Here is a 24,025-nt window from a genome sequence, read left to right as displayed (position 1 = left end):
ACACCACCTGCCAGGAGTTCTCAGCTCGCCCCCACCTCCTCTCAGCAGGGCACTGACTCTCTCTCCGACATGGGCCGTGCGAAGGGGACGCGGGGGAGGGTGAGGATCTCATGTGTTAGCCTGTCGATGTAGACACGGAAGGAGGGCCTGCCGTGTCAGGTCAGCGCTGGAAGCATCCCCGAGCAAGCAGCTCGCCTCCTTTGAAGGGAGGCCATCCCTCCTTGGAGGGAATCCTCGTCAATGGGCAGGAGATAGCAGTTGACGGGACTTGACACGCTGCCCTCGTCCTCTCCCTCCTCCTGCGCTGCTTGTCAAACTCATCGAGAAGAGATTCCAGCGGTCGACCACCTTTCTGCCGTTCAGTGGCTTCACCCGCCTGTAGCTGGTATGCTGTGCGTGTCGGAAGAGGCCTGGTATGCAGCGATGCGGATCGGGAAGGAGGCAGGAGCGAAAGGCATAGGAGGTAAAGATGAGAATATTAGAAGAATGCCTACGAGGACGGGAACAAGCAAGGTGGTGAGGGGGGGTGGGAGTGGGAAAGGTGATAAAGAAGCGGGTTGAAAGGGAGCAGGAATGTTCTCTCACCAGTCCCTCGAAAATGCTCGTGGACAACAGTTTCTATTCTCCTCTGACTAAGGACCTGCGCAACACCATCAGCCGCCCACGGCCAGGGGAACGAGGAGCCGATTCACCGTCAGAGAGCTGTCCGGGATCATGTTGTGCACGAAGACGATGTGCGGAGCTCCCTTGAGGAAGGTACCTCCTCCTCGAGGGTCCAGAGAAAGAGATTCCACGTCCTGCTTGAGCGACTCCAACTTGCCGTTGCCCGGCGCGGCATGCTTCTCCGAGCTCCCTTGTCTTGCCCCCCTCCCACTCTCCTCCTCCTCCTCCTCCTCCTCCTCCTCCTCATCCAGCTGTTCAGGAGGCATCCATAGCCTGGAAGGCGTCATACGTACGATGGTCCTGAGGGACAAAGTATTGATCTACCAGTGAGCGGAACGAAGGACAGAGAGGAGGGGTCGGCTCGGAGGGACGTTGGGTTGTGTGACAATGACTACATGGCTGATGGCCAGAATGAACATCATAAGCTGCAGCGACTGATAGAGCATGTAAGAACAAGCTGCCACAGCGCCAGGCAGGCAGCAAGAGCACAAGCTTAGCACACGAGCTGCAGTGGTTGCTTGCTGCCTCTGAAATCAACTCTGGCTGGGTTCAAACATCGCACAGCAGGGGGGCTGAACGCTGTGCAGCAGCTCTCTCGGAGCATGAGGCCGACATCTCGACAAACAGCAGCAGCATCCTCTCACCTGGATATCCATAAGGTGGTCGTAGGTACATGCGATCGCCGGCAGAGGCGCTCCTTCCAGGACCATGTCCAACACCACCGATGAGCTGCATACCGGCTGGCAGTCAAGGAGAATTATCCTCTCTCCTGTCACAGAGCAGGCCGGAGCATGTCAGAGCACGCGTCATGCCCGCGAGGCAGCAGGACACCTGTGATGTACATGTCGACCCCGACGGTCTGGTGGGAGCCCTCGAGCATGATATCTTGCGTCTGTACCACGAACGGCCTCAGTGCAGGCCCGTTGTCTTCGGAGCTGCTGCAGCATCACACGACAGCCGCCTGCCATGAAGGAGGGAGGGATGGATGGATGGATGGATGGATGGATGGATGGAGGGACCTGTTCTGATATCCAGCCAGCTCGTTAAGAATGAAAGACTTCCCTGATCCCTGAAACGAGTTCAGCTGCTTCATGCTCCTCCTCCCCCCTCCCGTCCTCACAGCCATGCCGATGGCAGCGATCACCACGAAGTCCGTGTTCTCCGTCAAGGCCTTCATGGCTTCCCCTCCTCCAACAAAGTCGAACCTCTCTGTCAGCAGCTTGTAGACTGGAGGAGCCTTGCTAGCACTGCTCGGATCTTTTCCTGACGAAACCCTTGCCCCCTCTGACGTTTGCTGTAGAGGCTTCGCTCCAAGGATCAACCTCGGGGCAGGTGCCCCCTCCACCGATCCTCCTGCCTGTACTGCCGCTCCACCCGCCACTCCTGTCGCCCCTTCTCCTTCATCTCCATTCGGAGCATACAGAACCCCCCTCCCCCTACCTCGCCCCCCCCTGCCCACAACAGTGCCTCGGCCTCTCTCTCCTCCTCCTCCTCCCCTTCCCCGTCCTCCCTCGAGACCCTCGTCGTCTCTCCCTCCTCTCCCTCTCCCTCTCCCTCGTCGTCCCCTGCCCCCTCCATCCCCTTCCTCCCCCCACAGCCTCCTCCCTTCCGACATTTCGAGTCCTCCCAGGCCAGATCCGTTACATCATTGTCATGACTGTAACGATCATTCTATGCCCGATCTCTTAACGTGAATTGTAACCGTCATTGTGCGACGTATCAGATCTGTATCGTGTACCCCGCCTCCCCGCTCTTTTTCTTTTTTTTACCCTGGCGCGTGGACTCGTGCGCGTGCGAAGAAATGCCGGGCGAAGGATCAGGGCTGGCGGTGGGGCTGAGGAAGGGCTTCCTCGTGGAGAAGCGAACGCTTGCCGTCCGTCCTTCCAGGAAGAAGGGGGTGAGAACCTGATTCTGATTCCCCCTCCTCGTCCTCTTGTTGCCTTGGGGAGCATGTGTGTGGATGGGTTGATGCCGTTGTTGGGGTTTGATGGTTGCAGGGGAGGGGAGGAGAGGAAGGGTGTTGAGGAAGAGATGATGCTAGGAGAAGAGGAGTTGTATCTGGTTCAGATGTTGTCGATGATGAGAAGGATGCTTCTTTCATTCCAGTTTGTGTCTTGAGTTGAAAATCCTTGCATGTAGCACCTGTGCAACATGAAGTATAATGCACTACACCAGCTCCTGAACCCTTTTACACTCTTGTAATGTATTGTCTGGTGCATCTTATTCAAATACGTATCAAATACGTATGATTTGACTCACGCTTGAAGCATTTGAGTACCGAGATCTCGTTGTCCTTCACTTGTTGATACGGAATGCGACGAAGAAGATTTGCTTTCCTTCTCTCTCCGTTACTGTGGATGGTTGTTCTTTGTGATATTTTGGAGACATCAGATGGTGTTGATAGTTGTATTTTTTACGTGCGCATTTGTACATGTTACTCCTACCTCACGTTGCTCCTACCTCATGTCTTGTCTCGACAAGGTTGTAACCTTGGTTCTACAGAGGTCCACTAAGAAGGTCAAGTTGGTGCGCGACGTGATTCGTGAGATTGCCGGCGTTTCTCCCCTCGAGAGAAGAGGAATGGAGTTGCTTAAGAACGGAAGGGATAAGCGCGTGCTGAAGTTGTGCAAGAAGAGGGTAAGACATGTGACGAGTCGCCCTGCTGTTGGATCATCATGCTTTGATTGTTTGGCACCTGAACTGTCATGCTTCCTGCACTCTTGTACCATTGACATTTTTATCAATGTTATCATCATCACATTGAGGAATGATGTTAGCATCTCCAATTATCACATGTATTTGCAACTTGGTCTCTTTGAAGATGTTTCATGTCATCTCGTCATTTTGCTCTACCTGCTGTCTTGTTGTCATGGTGTCCCATGGATATTTTTCTTCTCCTCTCGGAATCCTGCTGACTCTCTCTCTCTCTCTCTCGCAGCTCGGAACTCACAAGCGTGCCAAGGCCAAGCGTGAGCAGTGCCACAGCATGCTTCGCGCCGCCCAGCGCAAGGCTGCCAAGTAGACTTAAGTGCTTGAGTGAAGTAAACTACGAAAACAGAAGATTGCAGAAGAAAGATGGGGGGAAGCGGAAGAGAAGGCAGAAGGGAGAATTTCCGAGGAAAGAAAGCTCAGTAGGTATCCTGCGAATCGTCGGGTGAGAGCAAGCGAAGGGAGAGGAAGCGGTGGTACGAGTCACATGATTCGTTTCTTCATGCATGCGCTGCTTGACAAGATGCAAACAATACTTGACAATCATCTCTCACAATTTCATATCCTGTGTCAACATGAACAAGTGCAACGCATTGACTTGTTCGCTGGAGCCCTTCTGCTCTCCTTCGTGCCTATCCCGCAACCCACTTGAGCTTGACTGCCCACCCGAAGATGCCGAGGATGCCGCCGATGACGATGGCGAGAGGAGCCGGTGCCTTGAAGATCTCAACAAGGACGAAGCCGATGAGGCCGATGGCAACAGCTGTGTCGGGGAACGGGCTGACGTAGAGTGAGAGCAAGAAGACGATGGAAGCAAAGGGAGAGAAGCAACAGGAGACAAGGAAGTCTGAGGAGGGAGAGAAGGGAGGAGACGTATGAGCGAGAGAGGGAGGGGAGGAGGGAGGATCGGAAGGAAGGGGAGGGGAGGGGAGGGGAGGGGAGGGGAGGGAGGGAGGGAGGGAGGGAGGGGAGGGGAGGGGAGGGAGGGAGGGAGGATCGATTGTATTGACCTGCTCTGACGGACTTTATCGTAGAGGCTGAAGACAGCGGCGACTATGAGGCCAACAGCTGCCGCGTTCATGCCAGGCAGGGCGCGGCGATAGACGGGTTGCTGAGGAGAAGTGAGTTAGAGGAGAGGAGAGAGGAGGAGAGGAAAGAGCAGGAGAGGAGAGAGGAGGAGAGGATGAGAGGAGAGAGGAGGAGGGGAGAGAGGAGGAGGGGAGAGAGGAGGAGAGGAGGGAGAAGTAACTCGAGTACGAGGGAGGGGAAATAAAGCAAGAGACAAGACGCAGACAAACGTTGAATGTAAGGAGGAGGGGGAGGGGGAGGGACAGGAGAACTCTGTCTTGAATCTTGCTCACCTTACGGAAAACTCCCCAGAACGGCAGAGTACCGAAGATGACAAGAACACCTGCAACACATGTGAGCGATTTCAATCGCCTCTTTCTCCTCGTCCTCGTCCTCGTCCTGCTGTTTGCAGGTTCTCTTCCTCTCCCTCTTCGCCTTCTCGGAGTATTATCTTCTGCCATCTCTTACCTCACTTCCTTCTTCTCCTGCTCTACAGTTCCTCCTCCTCTCCTTCAACCTCCTCTCCTTCCTCCTCTCTTCATTCCTCCTCCTCCCTTCTTCTGCCTCACCAGGACCGAAGAGGCCAAACCAGGTGGCGCAGACCCCGACGATGGCGTTGACACCAGCTTGAGACGCCGTGAGAGCTCCGAGGTACGCGGCGATGTTGAAGAGAGGGCCCGGCATAGCCTGATCCTGTGTCACTCCTGCTGCTGCTGCTGCTGCTGCTGCTCCTCCTCCTCCTCCTCAACCTCTCTTCTCTTCCTTCCTCCCGTCCTCCATCCATTCTTGCTCCTTTCACTCTTCACTTTACCATCCTCTTTTTGAAACCTGCTCCCTCCCTTTAACTTTCTCACTGGGCCTTATTCTCGCCCCCGCCTCCACCCCTCCCTCGGCATCTCCTCCTTCTCCTGCTCTTCCTCGTTTTCCTCCTCCTCCTCCTCCTTACCTGGGCAATTCCGAGCCCCGCCAGGAACTGCTCCTCCGTCATCCAACTCTGGACGTTGGGGTTGCTAAAGGATCCATAGTAGGTGTAATCGGGCACTTTCGAGCAGACCTGTCAACGTAATAAAACAAAAGAGGAAGAAGAAGAAGAGGAAGAGGAAGAAGAAGGAGAAGAAGATGATGATGATGAAGATTAAGATGAGGATGATGATAATGCTGCAGGTCGTGGTAGTGGTTAAGGTGGTTACGACAACAAAGACAAGTATGAAACTGACAGGAAGAGTTGAGGAGAACAAGAGAGAATGAGGCTGGAGGATACAGAGAGGCTGCAGTTGGCAACTCACCGTCTTGCCTGCCTCCTCCGCGCACAAGTCTTTGTACTGGACCACCTCCTGCACCAGCAGCGGCAGGACCACCTGCCCTCCTCCGAAGATGATGGAGCCTGTGCGATAGAACGATTCGAACCACCATAGGACGCGGCCTGAAGGTGCGTGAGAGGAGGAGGAGGAGGAGGAGGAGGAGGAGGAGGAGGAGGAGGAGGAGGAGGAGGAGGAGGAGGAGGAGGAGGAGAGTGGAGACGAAAATGAGGGAGTGAGGGTTGAGATCCCAAGAATTTCACCTGATCCTTCATATTTGATTACTGAGGTTCGCAGGACGATAGCGATGACAAGAACGGAAATCCACACGATGAGGAGAATCGCTCCCGTGACCTGCCTGTCGGTTACATCCCCTCTTTCCTCCCTCCTCCCTCCTCCCTCAAGTCTCCTCGCTCATCCCGCCCCGTCACTCTCTTCTCCTTCGCTCCCTTCTTCTCCCCTCCCCTCCCTCCTCATCTCCTCTGCCCTCTCACCTTCTTCACTCCGAGGGATTCAATCCCTTCATTTCCTGGCGCCTCCTTGACGGGATTACTGCACAACCACAAAGAAAACAAGAAGTCATCTCCTCGTCCTCGTCCTCGTCCTCGTCCTCGTCCTCCTCCACCGCCGCCCGTCTGCCTGCCTGCCCGTCCTCTCCCTCCCCTCCTCCTCCTCTTCCTCACTTCTTTCTCTGATCAACGTCACAAGTCCACCGAAGGCAATCAGCGACGGGAAGATCCACGCGCTGGAGAACCTGAGAGAAAAGTCATTGTTTCTTCCTCACAAGCATCTGCTCATTCACATGTAGGCCAAGACAGCCGCGATGAGGTTAAGAATTCTCGTCTCCCTGTCGTCAGCCATCGTTACCGTGCGGTAGTAGAGGCATTCCTTTCTCTTCCTTCCTCTCCTACTCCTTGAACCCTTCTTGCCTTCCTCCTCCTCCTCCTCCTCCTCCTCCTCCTCCTCAATTTCTTCCCTCCTCCTCCTCGATCCTCTCCCTGTTCCCTCCTCTTCACTCGTCCTCGTCCACCTTTCCTTCCTCCACCCCGATCCTCCCCCTCTTCGTTCATCTTCACTCGTCCTCGTCGTCGTCCTCCCCCTTATACCTGTCTGGGCATGTCTTCTGCGAGAGTGTCAGCGCAGCTCCTGCCACAAGTGCGACGCCAACGGCTCCGAGACCGGACGCGAAACCCTGCAGGGCGCTTGAGATTGTGGCAGGAGACAAGCAGGAGATGAGGTAGAGAAGCAAGGATGAGGGCGATAGGAGAACCAGAAATTGAGAGGAGGGAGGGGGAGGAGCGTAAGGGATAGAAAGGAGCAGTAAAGACCTTCAGAGCTCCGTTCTGCCAGTCTACTTGATCAGCAGCATATCCGATGACTGACATCATAAGCAGTCCAGGATACCTGAAAGGCAATAAGAAGGAAAAGAAAGGGCACCGAGACTACGAGGAAGTAGAGTGAAGTAGAGTGGAGGAGAGGTGAGAAAGTGAGGGAGTGAGAGAAGTAGTAGTAGTAGTAGTAGTCGAAGAAGAAGAAGGAGAAGAAGAAGAAGGAGAAGAAGAAGAAGGAGGAGAAGAAGAAGACGAGATAATAGGAAGAAATGGGAGCAGAGAGAAGTGAAGGGGAGAGGGGGAGCAGGGAAGGTTGTTTACTGGAAGAGCATGCCAGAGAGTAGTCCTCCGAGGATTCCTTTCTTGACTACTCCGATAGCAAATGACACCTGTGAAGGTGATGAGAAAAGCGACGAACGGGAAGGAAGAGGTAGAGGGTCAGAGTGGTTGATGGTGTTTGGATAGAAGGATATTGGAGGTGCTTAAGGACGAGGAGCAGGGAAGAAGCGAGGGCGAGGAGAGGGAGAAAGTGGGAAGAAGAGAGTAAGCGAGCGAGCGAGAAGGTGCAAGAGGAAGAAGAGAGAGGAAGGAGGAAGCGAGACGGAGGGAGGAACATGGAGAGAGGCAGAAAGTCTAGCATAGTTGGCTCACCTGGGTCGAGGTCGGTCCCGGCAGGCACTGGCCGAGGGCGAAGAGCTCCATGAAGAGCGAGTGAGACATCCAGTTGAGCCTCTCGATGAAGATCTTCTGGAACAGAGCTTGTAGGAGACACGCTGTCAGCCATGCCGTCTTGCGCAGCCTCCTCCTCCTGTTCTTCTTCTCCATTCCCCGCTTCCCCTACTCTGCGCTCATCCTCCTCGTTCGTCTCCTGTCCTCTACTTTCCTGGTTTCCTTGTTCTTCTCCTGTCCTCTAACTTCCTTCCTCGCTCTATGACTCGCCCCTTGTCATGTTCATGCCTGCTGCTTCTATCCACACTCCAAATCTTTCCTTCGTCGCCTCCTCTCTTACCAATGTGAGCTGCTGGCCCGCCAAACGCAGTCCATCCTTGCAAGCACGTCAAGGAGGAGAAGCACAAGGGAATAAACCACTAAAGCGACAAGACTTGCGGTGAGAAGAAGGCAGAGAAAATTGAGTGCTTGGAAAGACAGAGGAGAAGAAAATGAGTTTAGAGGAAGGAGGACGCGGAGGATCGGTGGGCGGGCCGGCCAGAGGAAAGAGGGGGTTGAAGAGGAGGAGCAGAAGGTAACGACTGTTGTCACCGGGAGGAGGAGATCATGGCGCAGAAGATCATCATGTGAGGGAGGAGGGTTGATGATGTAATCACTCAAACTTACCCAATAAGATGAACTGACGGAAGATGTCTTGATACGAGACCTCAAGGTACTTGGGCGAGACCTGGGATTGGAGCCATCATGGCAGAGCAAGCAGCACGTTGCTACCTCACGTCAAGACTGTTCTTCGACTCGCTCACTCCGAGTCGGACATCGGAATTGTTGGTCTGCAAGAGAGATTGTCAAGGGGGAGGAACTGCCGGCTCGAAACAGCTAAAGAGTTGAGAAAAGGAAACACGAGGGCAGATGCGTGGGAAAAAGTTGGGGTGGGGAGGAGATGGCAAGGAGAAAGAAGAAAGGAGGAGGAGGGAGGGAGGGGGAAGAAGGAGAAAGGAGGAAGGAGAAAAAGGAGGGGAGGGGGGGAAGTAGAGAGGGAGGGGAGGGACCAAGAGAAGGAGACTTAGCATGAGAGATCAAAGGAGAGGAGACGAGGATGTCTCGAGTCAAAGTCATGGAGGGGGAGCATCTCACGAGGTGCACGTCCTCTGACTCTCGGTTAGGAGCATCGTCGGACCTCCTGGCTGCGTCCTCATCGCTGCTTGGATGGACCTTGGCAAACTGCCGTCACTCGCCCTCTCCAGAGCAACAGCTGCATGCTCGGCACCTGGATTGGCAACGGTTGTTCATGGCCAGAGTCCTTCTTCCCCTCCTCATCGGCGCTCATCCTTGCTGGGCAGCGAGTGAAATTCTCCTCCTTCGCGCGCTCTTGCTCTTGCTCTCCTAGCGGGAAGTCACGTCATGGAGTTACAACCGACCAATGGGTGTCATCCTCCTCCTCCTTTCTAGCATCCTCCCTTCCCCCCCCCGGTTCTCCCTCTCCTCTTCCTCTCCCTTCTCCTTGTCCTTGTCCTTGTCCTGGTCCTTCTTCCTCTTCTCCTTCTTCTTCTCCTTCTCCTTCTCCTTTTTCTTCTCCGCCTCCTCTTCTACTTTCCTGCTCCTGCTTATCATCTCCTCATCACAATTCCTTGCATCACATTCCTTGGAGGTAGGGGTGGCACTCGTTGAGTAGGGGTCTTTCAAATCCGTGTGTCATCGTTTACAGGGGTAGGGTTTACTCATGCCAGAATATACCCGGTCTGTCAACCTTTGTACTAGTATTGTGTCAGGGTGGGGTTATGAATGTGCCCTTACACCTGTGGGGTACTTGTATGATCAACAACTAAAAGAGGGTAGGGTAGTCATGTTAGATGGGGTGGTGACAGGATCAAAATGATGGAATCAAATCAACTCTTTTCGGTTTTATCTAGAATACATTATTGGACTACCCCCCATACTTTTACCACCCCTGTCTCCCAGGTTCATAATCAGATTAAGAACCACTACCCCCCTCTCAGCCTCACATTTACTAGACCGGTGCTCATGGGGTTCTTTCATGGACATGACCTGACTACCCCTACCCCCTAGTTGCCGCTCCACGCCTATTTAAAAAAATGGATGTACTACCCACCCCTCCAAATCCCCACATGTACCCACTCTCTGACCATTGAAATCGAACCTTCCAGCGCCTCCACCCCTGTTTCCCTGATACACCCTCTAATGCAATGGACGTAGCTGTGGAGGCGTAGAGTGCGGGAACCAGAGAGTTGGTAGACCGGATGAAATCAATATGTCCACATCCCCTCATTGACCATGTGGGATGGGGATGGCCCATCCCCACTCAGTCCCCGTCAAGCTGCCGAAGTGCTGCCGAAGTGACCTGGAGTCAACGGACAGAACAATCATCCGAATGCAGGGGGCCTTTGAAGGCGCTGATGGGGGGAGGAAGAAGAGGAGAGGAAGAGAAGACCCTGAGAGAGGAGCCCAGGCTGAGTCGAGGAGCAGGATGAGATATTCCACGCCACTGGGCCAGGTCATTCGGGCCAACTCACTGTCGGCTGATCGTATGGTCTGCAAAAAGTTTGTAAGGAGGGGACTAGGGAGTATGCGAGACCACGAACAGAATTAGATCAGATGGACCAGGCACACTGGCAGCTGAAATGAAACTCAAGTACTTCGATTGCCAGACTTGCGAGGAGGTTAGAGCGAAGCATTAGATAGAGATATTGATAGAAATGTACTTGTCTTGTAATGAGGCAGTGGCAGCCAGGCAGCCAGGCAGCCAGGCCGCAAGGCCGTCAACTGGTGTTTGGGTTTCTCACCTGACAAAGTTCGGCAGCGTCAGGTAGCTGGACTGTTGAAGGAGACACAGCGGCTGAACGGCAATGGCGGAGTGCCCGTGAGCTGATTGATAGAAGTCAGGATAATCAGTGAAAGAACGACAGCGAACCCAAGGCAGGTGATGCAGCACATGGAAGCGACGGGCTGTTAGCTCGCCGTGCTCGGTCTCCTCTAAGTTGATCCCTGACACATGCGTCGTTGAGGCTTCTTCAGGGGCAGCACCTTCATTTCTCTTCCTTGACCTCAGCATCACGGCCTGACGCTCTCACGCGCATTCTCACAGCCGGACCTCCGAGGAACTTGACAGTCTCGACCCGTCTGGCTCCAGCCCCAGCTACAATGTCGCGAGCGCAGACTCCGAGGTCCTACACCCCAAGACAGTGGACAGGCGGGACGCTTGCTCCTGCTCGGGACCTGCAGGAGGCAGACCAAGGCGCGTTCCTCCGATCGCAGTCCGTTCAGTCAGCTCCATCGGCTGCGCCGAGCTCGCTGGCGTTAAACTTGAGGGGAAGTCTTTTCAGCTCGAATCAGACCATCCTGCTGCAAAGAGCCATCACCCAGTACACCCCGAGGATCAATGCGATGCTGAGAAGAAAAGAGAAAAACAAGCCGGGTCAGGTGGTGAACAGCAGGGATGAGGACCATGAGCAGCTTGCTCTTGCTCTTGACGCCCTGGACTCGTCTTGCTCCGTGGAGTTGGACAACATCTACGCAAGCTTGTCTCGTGAGGCAAGTCCCGAGACGAACGGAGCGGATTATGAACAGGAAGAGGAAGGGAAACAAAAAGAGCAGCATGCTCCATTATCGCTCACAGTTGCTCAACCAGCAGCTGATTATCTACCGCACGCTACCGCTGGCTCATCCGAGGACAGCAGCGTCAGCGTATCAGGCAGGACATCCCAGGACCACGAACAGCAGCTTGTTGTCGCTGCCGAGGAGCAGGAGAAGGATATTGCTCCAGCAAGAGGGCAGCTCCTTGGTAACCTCCGGGAGTTCCCGAGGCCGATGCGGGGGGCGGCGGGTCAAGTGACGGACAAGAAGGAGGGAAAGAGCAAGTGGGGACTGGGAGTGGGAGGTAGAGGGTTGGAGGCTACGAGCTACAAGGGCGTGTCCTTGAAGGGGAGCGCGTCATACTCGAGCCCGCTGGGTGAGAACATCAGGCTCATACTGCGGAGGAGGATGCCGGACCTGCTGTCGCAGAGGGAGAAGGAGAGGACAGGACATCGTCCGTCCTCAGCGGAGTCGAAGAGGACAACGCAGGTTCCAAGGATCAAACGCTCACGTTCGCAATGTAGCCACATGAAGGATAGCACCAACACTGTCCACCAACTGGACACAAGGGCTGATCCAAAGCTCGAAGCTCAGGTAGGGCTTGTGACGTCTTAGTTGTTAGCATGTCTGACGATGGCATAGCAGGGCGGGAGGAGGAACTTCAAGGAGCTCTATCAGCGACCAACCGTCAAATTTTCGCAGCCCGTGACGTGAGGGACATGAATGAAAGCTCATGAAAGTCTGACTCTCTTCTCCTCCAGTCTGCATAGAGGAGCCCCGCGATAGTTGTAGCTCGATTTACTGACCCTTAACTCTCCACAAGGAGGGTCGCCAGCATGACCGTCAGCTCGCTCAGGCAAGAGGAGCGTCAGCGCCCTCGGCAAAGGTCTTGAGGAGCTTGTGCTCCTGCTGGGCCTCGCTGATGGCACCAGTCACCTGCGGGGCAAAGTAAGCCCGACGGTGCCGTCCTTGCAGCCTGACAGACCTCGGCGATGTTCTCCTCGACCGCGGCAGACTCGGCGATCTCCTCAAACTGGGGGACGTAATAGTCCTCTGTGAGGATGTTAGCACAAGAGGAGAGTGAGGGAGGAGGAGGGGAAGGAAGGTTGTCACCTCCCAACGCGGCCGGGATGATGTCGTTGCCTTCAGAGTCCTGGAGACCGTCGAAGGTCTGCCGGAGAGTTTAGGAGGAGTCTTGAAGGGAGCCATTTCGTCCTGCTTACCCCGAAGGCAACAGCAGCAGCGTTCTCTCCGTCCTGCTCGGGGCCGGACCCGAGGCCGTAGAGGATCTGACCTCTCTTGATCATCATGGGCCTGTAAGGCTGGTAGAGAGCAGTCCTGGATCCTGCAGCAAGTTCAACAGCCAGTAACAGGGAAGGTCCGCCATGAACCTCTCAGATCAGCGGTGGCGATGAGGACGGTGCAGACTGCAAGAGCAGCGGCAACGATGACGGAGGAGTACAGGATCTGTAGTGAAGGCAGGCATTTTGTGAGGAAGGAAGGTGTTGCTTGCAACACAACACTTTACCTGTCTGGAAACAGAAGCGTTCCTCTGGGTCCGGGTAAGTTCGGAAGTTCCGTATTCCTGCCATCCCCACGTCATCACGCTGTCCATGTCGCTTGTGACGGTTTCAACACAAAGCTTTGTGTTTAGGATGATCGCACAGTCATCAATACACGGGCTCAGCGCTCAACATCAAGGATACCGACCAATAATCGCTTTTCATGACTTCATCCTCATCAAATACCTCGGCCTAAAATGGCTGCTAGAATCTCCTACCGTTTATCTACCCTTCCTGCAAGCCAGTGCTGTTTGCCAACTAACTTAACACAGCGATAATCCGAGAGTGCCTGTCAGATCGGTCGGAGCCTCATGCCTTAATAAGACTGGCAACGTTCAACTGTTCAACATGCCTTGCTAAGACTGGCAACGTTCAACTGTTCAACATGCCTTGCTAAGACTGGCAACGTTCAACTGTTCAACATGCCTTGCTAAGACTGGCAACGTTCAACTACTCACTCTTTCATCTACTCACTCCTCTCGCCGGACTACCCTGAGAGCTTCACGGCTGCCAGCCGAGCACAGTCACCGTGCCTCAGCGAGTGGCTTGCCCATCTTAGAAGCTGAGCCGCGCCGGATTCACGGGACACGGGTGACACCCAGCACCGTACGGAGTCTGACTCCCGACACGGGACTTCGGAATTTGTGGCATGAAACTCGGCAAACTAGCGACATGATGATTGTACATTGTTATGACACACTCAGTGTCGGTGGCGGCACTCTTGCCGTCAGCATCACATCAGCCAGGATCATCATCGAATGGCGCGTTGCTTCACTTACTCTCTGCATGACGTGAAGAGCCGCTCGTAGTAGGTGCGTGCTACCCTACCCCCCATCTTACTCGCAGAACCTGTGTGTACCCCCCTTCACATGCGGCTCCCATTACTGTAAGTACCCACCTTCTTACCATAACCACAAAGGGTACGGGTCCAGTGGCACTTCAGTGCGTTGCCTCAGGACTGGACCGTGACCGGATTCATCCGATCCTCATTCAGCACCAGTTTGGCCCGCATACCCGCATTGACCAGGCTTTACCCCACCCTTGTCATAAGGACCCCTACCCCCAGATTTCCGACCACCCCATCTCTAACCCATGGAATACTACCTCGAGCGCATATACATGTACCCCCGGCAGAGTACCCTACCTATGCATGACCTGAGACAACAGGACCCCGGAAACTATTGAAACTACCTCACCCCTCCATCCAACCCCTCTTGGAACATACAATCACACTACCCCCCTTTGATGGAGTAGACTCTTGAAATAGGCACCTATCAGGAAGATCTCTGTTCTCTCTTGGTACTTCAATTATAAAATATTCTATATTAGCCCCCACCCTTACTTATCAACATACCCCTACCCATCTTGAATTTTCAACACCCCTGTTCGAGTACCCCTACCCCCTAGGATAGAAGTAAATTGAGGAGCCGCGCCAAAGGACATCAGCGAAGAGACACCGCCATGGTCAAGGTGATACATCCCGTCGCCCATGGCACAGAAAGAGACAATGCAAGAGCATACAATGCTGATTGATGAGATAATCTTGATGTGAGGAAGGGAAATTTGGACTCTCAAAGTGTTATCTTGCAATGTGATTGACTGGGGGAGATGTTGTTCTGTCGTTTTCTAGTATGTTCGTGTCAAAGTCAGAGTTTTTAGAGAGAGAGAGGGCTTGCCGGATGCGGATATCAAGAAGAGAATTTTGTTCACAGTATAGCAATTCATGCGTGATCATATTTTTGTTGTTGCGTATGGTACAAGGGATCAAAACTTTGCTAGATATAGAATTCCGCTCGATTTTCATTTGACCTGGAATATGCAAACTTGTGAAGCAGTGTTTTTGTTGAAATGTCGAGACATTGGTTGGATGTTCTTGATCTTTTTGGTCTTGTATTTCATCCATAGTTTCCATGACGTCCTCAACGGATACCACCTGCAAAATCGATGTCATGGTGGCTTGCGCATTGTGTTCACTTGTAGTCATCCTGGTGTTCGGATGGTTGTATTGTTTCTTGTTCAGTGATATGATTCAATGCAGGTCTACGGAACCTCGGCTTCCAATGCCAACGAGAGGGAGCACAACTCTGTTTCCCGCCAGGTGGGACCAAGATACGTGCTGAGACCGTATAGATCTGATATGATGATAGATTGCGTTCACCCTCGCAATCTCTGCCTTGGCACTCACCGTCTGCTGTGCCTTGATCGCTTCTGCTGATCTCAAGGGCAACCGCGTCGCCCTCTACGGCCTCGGATCCGGAGAGGAGCAGGACGCTGACAACTCCATGGTTACCACTTTCGAGACCTTCGCTGGCCAGGACGAATACATGGAGGAACTTTTGGGTGATGAATACTATCAGGAACTTTTCAAGGAGATCGCTGATTCTGAGCCAATCTCTGAGGTCTGTATCTGACAAGCGATGTGAATGTGTCCCTTAATCTGGTTTACAGGCTGTTGATGAAGTGAAGGTTGCTGTTGACGAGGCTAAGAATGAGCACAAGACCTTGCAGATGTTCGCTGAGGGTGCCGATGCTCCTCTCTCTTAAGCGAGTAGTTTGCTTGTAGGATAATAGCTGTCTTCGCTGTATTCGATTTTCACTGATGAACAGCTGCTTCCCTGCTTCTGCGGATCGATCTTTGTCACAGATACAGCTGATTTATTAATCTTTAGACAAACTCATATCCTTTATAAAGATATGACAACCAAACTTCCTGTTTACTGGCAACATGATGTCAAGTGCATTATCAATTGGTTTCAGTTGTGGTCACCAGAAATACCTACACTTGCTGGAACTGCTGCACAGCACGAAACTCTTTTGAGTGATAGTTCAACCAACATGCATGTAGCTCAATACAACAGCATCATGATATTCAAACCAATCACCCTCCCTCGTTCACATCAGCCTGATTTCAAATCAGATTCAATATGCACTCCAAGACTCTGGTCAAATCAGATTTAATGTGCACTCCAAGACTCTGGCGGCCCCATCCAACCAGGAAAGGCTGCAAAGCGTACAATCAGCAAACCAGGAAAAGCGCAAGAGTCATCGGTTACCTGATGGCATTGGCTGAGTGAGCTTGCACTGGAATAAACCCTTGCTGTCATAGTTGCACTCTGATGAGCCATCGCTGTACCCGCCGGCATCATTCGTGTATGTATAGGCTGAAGGAGCATCGGAATCATACTGGCCCCATTCCTTTCCCTTCCCGCCCACCCCTGAAACGATGGAGAGGATGGTCTCTCTTGCTGATGTGGAGGGTCTCAATCCCTTGAACAGCATGCTCGAAGTCTCTAGAACGTCTCTCCGCCTTTCCTCCTGCTCGCGCTGCTGCTCAAAACGCCATTGGCTCTTCACGCGGCCTGCGGAGTTTTAAAGTTTGAGAGTGAGATTTGGATACTCAACGCTTGAAGTTTGAAGTTTGAAGTTTGAAGTTTGAAGTTTGACCAGGCGCTCAAGGCGTAACCGTCCTGACTGGGGGTGGGGGTGATGAGCCAGGGAATTGCAGTGGGTGGGGTGTTTATTGAACCGGTACAACTCAGATAAATTTAACCTAAAATGATATGGTGGGTGATGAATCTGTAGGGGTGCAATGTCCTGAAACTAAGTGATTTGACAGCCGACGAGGTGGTTACAACTACTAATATAAGATATTTCAGTCTAGTCTTACAGTAATGAATCTGTACCAAAACTTTAACAAAATAAGTTTTAGAATACTTCTTTTTTCTTGAGGATACTCCCCAAAAATGGGGGTGTCATGAGCTATGTTTCGTTAGATATTAGGGGGTGGGGGGTGAGAGTTGGCGAGATCTTTTTTCCGATGGGTTCATTTCGTGCGCAGCATGGCGGGATGGTTGGGTTCAAAGTTTTAGTTGAGGGGCAGGTAGCAAAGAGCATGAATGCAGGAAGAAGCAGTAGATGCTGAAGGGCGAAGAAATGCTGATGAGGGAAAAAAAACTGTATGCTTTCCAGGACATGGGTTGCGATGAGCAAGACAATGCAGGGAAGGTGCTGAGAGGCAGGCCTGTAGTTGGAAGCAGGAGGAGATGGAATGGCGGGAGGTATGGAAGGACCAAGAAGGATGAGGTAGAGATTTAGTGGATGGCGAATCTTGGGTGAGGTCAGATATGGATTGATGGCGAAAATAATCCACCAGGGTGAGACAACACACGATCCGACACATCGTTCTTGTTGTCTCAAATTCTGTTTGCGACATATTACATGACAAGTCTGCATCCCAACTCATCATGTTTGCCCAGCTTGAGGACCTCAGAGCTCAGGCGCATGGCTTCCGACTACTCCGAACGCCTGTCGTACGACGTCCTGCTGAAGGTGAACCAGCGCTCTCGTCGGTCACGGCGCGACTGACCTGGTTGTTCAGGAGCGAGATGATTTGCAGCGAGAAGCATCCACAGCTCACGCAGAGCTGTATGCGGTGCTGAAGCAGAGCGACTATCGCAGGTTGAGCGGATGCCTGAGGGGGTGGCCGGTTGAGCTGACGGCGGTGATAGCGCGGATGAGCTGGCGCTGGACTGCATGGCGAGGATGGCAGTGGAGGCTTCGCAGGTACGAGAGAGGGTGGGAGATGCTGTGTTGCTCTCGACCTTGTTGGAGGAAGATCGGAGAATTGATTGGAGGAGAGGTGGAGGTAGGAGGAGGAGAGGTAGAGGTGAAAGGAGGGAGCGTTTGGTTGAGGGGTAGAGGTTAGAGGTGAGGTAGAAGTGAGAGGAGATTTAGAGGTGCGATCGTCACCGCTGCTTTCTAGGCCCCGATCCCTGACCTTCCAACGGAGTATGACGAGATCAGAGTGAAGGTGACGGTCTCCTCTCTCTGGCATGACCTGCTCTCTGATCTCCTCTCCTCTCCTCTCCTCTCCTCTCCTCTCCTCTCCTCTCCTCTCCTCTCCTCTCCTCTCCTTCCCTTCTCTTCCTCACAATCCCGATGCACCAGGCGTCTGCTGTGGATGAAATCATCAGTGGCTCTGATCCTGAAGCTCAGAAGCGCTCCCGCACATGTAATTGTTGATGACGAAGTGAACAGGAGGGGAAGGTGGCTGGATGGATTGGGAGGGAATGAGAGGGAGGGGGAGGATGAGGTGATGGTGGTTAGAAAGATGAGTTTTGACAGAAGAGGGTGGAGAAGAGGTGGCGGAGGAATGGGGAGAGAGACGAGGAGTGGACAGAGGGTGTTGGAGGACGAGGAGGACAGAGGGTGTTGGAGGACGAGGAGGACGAGGACGAGGACGAGGTGGTTGTGTTGGTGGATGACATGATGACTATCAGCACGTCGAAGGATCTCCGAGCAGAACTACGAGTACGACAAGCTCACACAGGCGACAACGCAGCTGCGACAGGTCGAGAAGGAGATCGAAGGTGGAGAAAGGGATGAGACCAGCGCGGTCGTGACCCTGCGGCAGGGAAGGAGTGGACGATGAAGATGGTGTCTGAGCTGACTAAGACCCTCCTGGACCTCAAGGAATCGCTCATGGGCACGCAGAACAAGGCAGCAGAGATCGAGGTTGGCTCTGCTTTACACAAGCACGTGGTCTCCGCTGTTCAGAACGCGGAGGTGCTGGAGGGCACGACGGACACCGCCAAGTCGGATCGGGCCCGGATGTACGAGGCGTTCCTGCTGTGCCTCAAGACTGTGGGGGAGAGGAGGGCAGAGATGATGCAGGACGACATCGGGCATGGTGACATCGAGTCGTGGATCGCCAAGTGGGAGGACAGGATGGCGCGAGATGCGGAGGACGTGATGTCTGCTGCTCAGTCCCTCGATGACACCATGAAGGTCGAGGTAGGACGCGCTGACAAGCTTTCTGCCCTCTCGTGATCGCACGCGCTTCCCTGCTGTGAGCTGTTTCCTCTCCTCTCAGAAGCATCAGGCCGTATCCCTGTTCCCTCCTCCCTCTCTTTTGTTCTCCGCTCCCCCCCACCTCCTCCCGACCTCCATGCTCTTCGTGCCGGATCTTACCTTCTGCTTCCCTCCCGATAGCGAACTGCTCCCGCAGGAGCTCCTGGCGCCTCCGCGTGCTGACGTTGGGAGCAGGTCGAGGTTCAGATGAGGAACGAGCGGGAGATCGACAGCGTGGAGGTCATGGTGGACGGCAAGGAGCAGTTCATCCGCAAGATGAATGACGTCAGGAATCGAACCCTCACTGAGAGAGATGCCCTCCAGATGGATCAGAAGAGGTCCGTAATTCCTCCTCCTCCTCCTCCTCCTCCTCCTCCTCCTCCTCCTCCTCCTCCTCCTCCTTCCTCCTCTCCTCCTCCCTTGTCCTCCCCATCTGCTCCTTCCTTGTCCTCTCCTCCTCCGTCCGTTCTTCTGCACTTTCCCGCTTGGTCACCTCTCCTCGTCTCTCTCCCTCTTGCTAAAGTTCTTGTGTGCCCTCAGAAATGATCAAGTTCGGTCGAACCTGGACAACATGTTCCATCAGGTTTGTGATTCTTCCCTCCACTTGTCTTCTCCTTCAACCTTCCTTCTCCTCCTCTCCCCTCTCTTCCTCTCCCTCCTCCTCTCTTCTCATTACTCTACCTTCTCCTCCTCTCCTCCTCTCTTCTCCTCTCCCTCCTCCTCTCTTCTCATCCTCTACCTTCTCCTTTCTCCTCCTCCCCCTTCCTCCTCATCCTGACGCTTCTCCGCGCAGAAGCACAACTCGTCCGAGCAAAAGCTCATGGAAATTCGCACGCGCAAAGTCATTCGAGGGTGTTGAGAGAATGACAGCAGACTGACTGAAGGGTGCAGGGAGAATGTCGAGATAGGATCGAACACTACAGAGAAGAGCTCGTCAGAATCATGAATTGTATCAAGGTCCTCCTCCTCCGCCTCATGCTCCTCCTGCTCCTGCTCCTGCTCCTGCTCCTCCTGCTCCTGCTCCTGCTCCTCCTGCTCCAGCCTATTCCTTTCTCTTCGTCTTTAAGTTCATATTTCCTCCTCCTCTTCGTCTCGTCTGAACCTCTGTCGCTTCCCTTCCCTAGCTGTCATCCAATCTGTCTTCTGTATCTCCGTTTGCCTTCCTTGACCTCTTTCCTCCCCCCCCCCCTCCTGCCTCGCTGATCGCTGCTCACTACTTCACGTGCAGGCTGAGCATGCTTCTATCAGCGCGCTCTCGTCGTTCGAGAACGAAATCATTCAGATCCAACAAGAGAATGCTAGAGTCAAGGTTACTCCTCCTCCTCCTCCTTCTCTTCGTCCTCCTCCTCTTCCCCTCTCCTCCTCCTTTCTCCTCCTCCTCCTCCACCACCACCACCTCCTCCACCTTCTCATCCTCCTCCTCCTCCTCCTCTTACTCTCCTCCAGGCTTCAATCCAGTCTTCCATAGCAGAGCTCAAGACAGGACAGGCGAGCAAGTCTTCTCCTCTTCTCCGGCTCGCTCAAGTCCCTCTCAGGCTCTGATCGCCAAGGACCTGACGGCAAAGATCCGAGCCGTTGAGCTGGCCCTTGCTAGAGGATGCAACATCTTGGACTCAGTGATGTAAGATCTGCAGCACATACGATGATGAGGACGAGGATGGGAAGGGGGTTTGAGGGGGGGAGGGGCCGAAGTCGATGAGCATGAAGAGAAAGATATCAATTCTTGAGGGAAGAACAAGAGAGGAGGATGATGGTGATGAGGAGGAGGAGGAGGAGGAGGAGGAGAAGGAGTGGAGGAGGAAGGCGATGAACAAGTATCGGAGGGAGCTGATCTGGCTTTGGCGCAGGACCCGCAAGCACGAGCGAGAGACTGAGCTTGACAGCAAGTAAATCCCTCGATGTTTCTACAAGCGTCATGTAGCTGACTTGATTGTTCTCCCAAGATGTCGGGAAATGTTCATCCAGCATCATGAGGTCCGTCCTTGCTCTCCTCTCCTCCCTCCAGTCATCATCCCCTTTTTCTCCTCTCCCCTCCCCTCCCCTCCCCTCCCTCTTCCTCCTCCACTCCTCTCTCCTCTCTCTTTCCTATCCACTCCTCTGTCCTGCTCGCTCTTCTACATCCCTCTTCTCTTCCTGCATCTCGACGAAACTTCTCTCTGCTTGCTCCTGATATACATGTCTGACTTGGGTGGATTGTTTTCAGGCGAACTCGAGAATGTACCGCTACCTGTATCAGGTTGACTTTCTTTTTCGTTTTTTTGCTTCTCCCTCCTTGATCTCGTCCTCCTCCGTCACAACTACAACATCAACCACAAGCACATTCACCACCACCACCACCACCACCTCCTCCTCCTCCTCCTCCTCGTGTGCATCGGTTTACCCGCCTCAGGTTCTATGCGACAAGGAGGACAAGCGCGAGCAGCTGCAGGAAACCATGGAGACGCACAAGTACCACTTCGAGCAGGTGAGGGAGCAAGAAGAGCAGCAGCAGCAGCAGCAGCAGCAGCAGCAGCAGCAGCAGCAGCAGCTTGATAGGGTGATGGGGCTAATGACTGAGCAGGCCGTCAAGATAGCGAACTTCAGCGAGATAGGACGGGTCAAGGACCTTATGAAGCGAGTGGACGCGGACTTGGCGAGGTCGAGGAAGCGCGCGAGAGGCTTCTGGGGCTGACAGAGGAGCTACAGGGTGAACAGTGAAATCCAGCAGACCTCCTCGCAGCTCATTCAGGTATGATCGACCTTCCACTTGACAACTGGAGCGATCATCATCACCAGCAACACCACTGGTTTCACCACCATCACCACCACCACCACCACCACCACTACCACAACAACAACAACAACATCATCATCATCATCATCATCATCAGCAGCAGCAGCAGCAGCAGCACTACCACCACCACCACCAACAACAACAACTGATGCCCTTCTGTTCCCGCCTCTTCCATTCCTCTTTCCTCCTCCTCCTCATCCTCCTGCTCTCCTCACGTTCATCTCAGCGTTACAAGGCTCTCTGGGACCTCGAGCGAGTTCTCTATCAGGTGATGTGCCGAGCAATCTCTGTCGATGTGTGTCAAGATGTGTCAGAACTTTTGAAATTTCCCTGAGAGTCTTCAGGGATTCCCCCCAAATGCCCCGTGATTCTTAGAGAGAATACGTCCCTGGAGTCTTGCTTGATGAATCTTTGACGTTTTTCTTGGCGCGCGGAGAAATTTTGACTAGCCATCAAGTTTCCTCTGACTGGTCGCTGCAGCGCTTCAGGTTCTCAGAAGGGACCTCGCAAGAGGAAGAGATCAACTTCGATGCCCTTCAGGAGCAGGTGAGGAGGAGGAGGAGGAGGAGGAGGAGGAGGAGGAGGAGGAGGAGGAGGAGGAGGAGGAGGAGCTACAAAAGTGGAGAGGAGAGGAGAGAATCGGGGTAGAAGGAAGAGGAAGAAGAAGAGGAGTACAAGGAATCAGCAGATTGTGAGGAATCAGAGGATGATGGGAAGGAGAGAAGGCAGGGAGGGAGGAGGGAGGAGGAGGAGGGCGAGGGATGCAGGGGATTTGTCCAAGTCGCTCAGATGGCGATGCAGGCGATGAATTCCAGCGGGAACTTCTCATCCACTCTCACCTTGCAACCTCGTCCAAAGGTCTCCGGAGCCTCCACTACCACAACCACAACCACTCACTCCTCCTCCTCTTACTGCTGCTCCTCGTCCTCCTACTGCTGCTCCTCCTTTATCTTCCTCCTCCTTTCGCCTCCTCCTTTCTCCTCCTCCTCCTTTTTCCTGCCCCTTCATCTGCTCCTCCTTTATCCTTTATCTTCCTCCCCTTTCTCCCCCTCCTCCTTCATCTGCTCCTCCTGTGTCTTCCTCCTCCTTCACCTGCATCTCCTGATGCTGCTTAGGCTCTCGATCCTTTCATCGTGTTGCGATTCGACACCAACATTCTCAGGAACTCACAATTCACTGAAGGACGACAAGGTCCTCAATCCCCTCCCTTCTCCTCCTTCTCTCACCCCTTTCTCCCGTCTCTCTCCTCCTCTTCCTCTGCCTTCTCTCTTTCTCCTCCTCTGTCTCTTTCCCCCATCTTACTTTTCCCGCAGGTTGGACAGCCAATGACAGCACCGAGCTTGCTCTTCGTGAAGCTGCTGATCATACTCCATGCTGTGCTGCCCGCGCCCCGCCCAAGTATCTTCCCCTCCCTCCCTCCCTCCCTCCTCCCTCCTCCCTCTCTCTCCCCTCCCCTCTCTCCTCCCCACCCTCCTATCTCCTCCAACCTCCGTCTCCCTCCTCCCTTCTGATCCTTCCGCAGGGGACAAGGCATCCTGTTGCAGCAGAGAGACGTTCACGTCCATCCTGATCGAGAGTATCTCCTGAGGTCCGTCTTGACTCCTAACTCTCTCTTCCCCCCCCCCCCCCAAATCCTCTCCTCTATCTCCCTCTCCCCTCCCTTTCTTCGTTCTCCTCCTCCTCCTCCTCCTCCTTCTCCTCCTCCTCCTCCTCATCTTTCTCCTCCTTCTCCTGTGACCTTCATTGCTAGTGTTCGAAGCGCCATGGCAAATGCGGAGAGAGTCATGTCCCTTTTTATCGAGCGACAAGACAGCGCAGGTCTCGCCCCTCCTCATCATAATCATCTTCATCTTCCTCCTCCTCCTCCTCCGCATCATAATCATCTTCATCTTCATCTTCATCTTCATCTTCCTCCTCAACCTCTGCCTCCTCATCTCATCCTCACCCTCCTTCCTCTCCTTCTTCTCCTCGTCCTCTTCCTTCCTCTCCTCTTGCTTTCTTCTCCTCCTGCAGCTCGAACCTTGATCCTCCTGCCCCATCACCCTTCTCTCGCTCCCTCGTTCTCTTCTCAACTTCACTTGTCAGGCATCGGAGGTGCTGGCCGACTCATCTCGCAGAAATCAATCCAGATGGCCCCTGGCGTCCTGCAGGTTTGTTGCATTCACACTTCACATCATGGCATGTCGTGTCATGTCACATCAGCGCTTCTGTTCATTTCTCATCCTCTTCACTCACCTTACCTCTCCTCCCTGCCCTTTCCTGCTCCCTCCTCTCGTCTCTCCTCTCCTCCTCCTCCAAAACGTTGACGTTGAGCATCCTTCCGCACGTTCATCTTCATTCGCATCATCCTTCACTTCTCATTTCTTCCTCGATCTTCTTTCTTCCTTTCTTTTGTCACTCTTCTGACTTCTATCCTCCCCTCCCCTCCTCACCCTATCTCCTATCCTCTCCTCTTCCCTCCCCTCCCCTCTCCCCTCTCCCCTCCTCTCCCCTTCCTGGGACCCTTATAAG

At 53.7% G+C, this 24,025-nt stretch overlaps 7 protein-coding genes across 7 annotated transcripts; 4 read left to right on the top strand and 3 right to left on the bottom strand.

Moving 5' to 3' along the window:
* Positions 1 to 155: 155 nt before the first annotated feature.
* Positions 156 to 1,840, bottom strand: GUITHDRAFT_147103 (hypothetical protein; the record flags this gene model as incomplete). Its single annotated transcript, XM_005821504.1, has 9 exons — positions 156 to 299; positions 349 to 410; positions 586 to 640; positions 693 to 936; positions 988 to 1,088; positions 1,308 to 1,432; positions 1,495 to 1,598; positions 1,683 to 1,732; positions 1,784 to 1,840. 9 exons carry the CDS (start codon positions 1,838 to 1,840, stop codon positions 156 to 158), a joined length of 942 nt encoding a protein of 313 aa, XP_005821561.1.
* Positions 1,841 to 2,442: 602 nt separating this feature from the next.
* Positions 2,443 to 3,723, top strand: RPL36e (large subunit ribosomal protein L36e, cytoplasmic). The gene is made up of 3 exons (XM_005821503.1): positions 2,443 to 2,560; positions 3,166 to 3,300; positions 3,602 to 3,723. The coding sequence occupies exons 1-3, from the start codon at positions 2,465 to 2,467 to the stop codon at positions 3,683 to 3,685; spliced, it is 315 nt and encodes a 104-aa protein (XP_005821560.1). The 5' UTR covers positions 2,443 to 2,464; the 3' UTR covers positions 3,686 to 3,723.
* Positions 3,724 to 4,393: 670 nt separating this feature from the next.
* GUITHDRAFT_48605 (hypothetical protein) lies at positions 4,394 to 8,121 on the bottom strand (the record flags this gene model as incomplete). Its single annotated transcript, XM_005821502.1, has 13 exons — positions 4,394 to 4,483; positions 4,734 to 4,783; positions 5,010 to 5,127; positions 5,387 to 5,450; positions 5,764 to 5,863; positions 6,002 to 6,151; positions 6,422 to 6,492; positions 6,541 to 6,585; positions 6,845 to 6,930; positions 7,067 to 7,142; positions 7,391 to 7,458; positions 7,721 to 7,827; positions 8,079 to 8,121. Coding segments are annotated over 13 exons (1,068 nt in total), but the record flags the coding sequence as incomplete, so codon positions are not given.
* A 2,256-nt stretch (positions 8,122 to 10,377) lies between these two features.
* GUITHDRAFT_147101 (hypothetical protein) lies at positions 10,378 to 12,043 on the top strand (the record flags this gene model as incomplete). Its single annotated transcript, XM_005821501.1, has 4 exons — positions 10,378 to 10,416; positions 10,557 to 10,616; positions 10,772 to 11,923; positions 11,975 to 12,043. The coding sequence occupies 4 exons, from the start codon at positions 10,378 to 10,380 to the stop codon at positions 12,041 to 12,043; spliced, it is 1,320 nt and encodes a 439-aa protein (XP_005821558.1).
* A 138-nt stretch (positions 12,044 to 12,181) lies between these two features.
* Positions 12,182 to 12,944, bottom strand: GUITHDRAFT_119226 (hypothetical protein; the record flags this gene model as incomplete). Its single annotated transcript, XM_005821500.1, has 6 exons — positions 12,182 to 12,265; positions 12,315 to 12,382; positions 12,443 to 12,500; positions 12,553 to 12,674; positions 12,721 to 12,796; positions 12,858 to 12,944. The coding sequence occupies 6 exons, from the start codon at positions 12,942 to 12,944 to the stop codon at positions 12,182 to 12,184; spliced, it is 495 nt and encodes a 164-aa protein (XP_005821557.1).
* Positions 12,945 to 14,343: 1,399 nt separating this feature from the next.
* Positions 14,344 to 15,597, top strand: GUITHDRAFT_166168 (hypothetical protein). Its single transcript, XM_005821499.1, has 4 exons — positions 14,344 to 14,361; positions 14,930 to 14,989; positions 15,039 to 15,290; positions 15,340 to 15,597. Exons 1-4 carry the CDS (start codon positions 14,353 to 14,355, stop codon positions 15,433 to 15,435), a joined length of 417 nt encoding a protein of 138 aa, XP_005821556.1. The 5' UTR covers positions 14,344 to 14,352; the 3' UTR covers positions 15,436 to 15,597.
* A 1,512-nt stretch (positions 15,598 to 17,109) lies between these two features.
* Positions 17,110 to 23,354, top strand: GUITHDRAFT_147098 (hypothetical protein; the record flags this gene model as incomplete). Its single annotated transcript, XM_005821498.1, has 27 exons — positions 17,110 to 17,220; positions 17,270 to 17,349; positions 17,400 to 17,454; positions 17,507 to 17,551; positions 17,654 to 17,701; positions 18,016 to 18,135; positions 18,194 to 18,260; positions 18,305 to 18,684; positions 18,937 to 19,079; positions 19,282 to 19,324; positions 19,535 to 19,582; positions 19,633 to 19,698; positions 19,970 to 20,050; positions 20,277 to 20,362; positions 20,589 to 20,627; positions 20,685 to 20,715; positions 20,945 to 20,977; positions 21,131 to 21,205; positions 21,311 to 21,378; positions 21,427 to 21,469; positions 21,741 to 21,782; positions 21,995 to 22,060; positions 22,316 to 22,372; positions 22,630 to 22,705; positions 22,828 to 22,912; positions 23,037 to 23,102; positions 23,333 to 23,354. The coding sequence occupies 27 exons, from the start codon at positions 17,110 to 17,112 to the stop codon at positions 23,352 to 23,354; spliced, it is 2,076 nt and encodes a 691-aa protein (XP_005821555.1).
* Between the last annotated feature and the right edge of the window lie 671 nt (positions 23,355 to 24,025).

This window comes from Guillardia theta (genome assembly GCF_000315625.1).
Source record: "Guillardia theta CCMP2712 unplaced genomic scaffold GUITHscaffold_142, whole genome shotgun sequence".
In the NCBI taxonomy this organism is placed as follows: domain Eukaryota; class Cryptophyceae; order Pyrenomonadales; family Geminigeraceae; genus Guillardia; species Guillardia theta.
Note: the sequence above shows the minus strand (reverse complement) of the source record. Positions and strands in the feature narration are given on the sequence as shown.

Excerpts from the sequence above, each read along its gene's own strand:
- RPL36e (XM_005821503.1), top strand. The coding sequence starts at position 2,465 with ATGCCGGGCGAAGGATCAGGGCTGGCGGTGGGGCTGAGGAAGGGCTTC. Across the intron at positions 2,561-3,165 it reads GTCCTTCCAGGAAGAAGGGG|AGGTCCACTAAGAAGGTCAA; the intron begins GTGAGAACCTGA and ends TTGGTTCTACAG. Across the intron at positions 3,301-3,601 it reads TGAAGTTGTGCAAGAAGAGG|CTCGGAACTCACAAGCGTGC; the intron begins GTAAGACATGTG and ends TCTCTCTCGCAG.
- GUITHDRAFT_166168 (XM_005821499.1), top strand. Across the intron at positions 14,990-15,038 it reads ACAACTCTGTTTCCCGCCAG|ATTGCGTTCACCCTCGCAAT; the intron begins GTGGGACCAAGA and ends ATATGATGATAG. Across the intron at positions 15,291-15,339 it reads ATTCTGAGCCAATCTCTGAG|GCTGTTGATGAAGTGAAGGT; the intron begins GTCTGTATCTGA and ends TCTGGTTTACAG.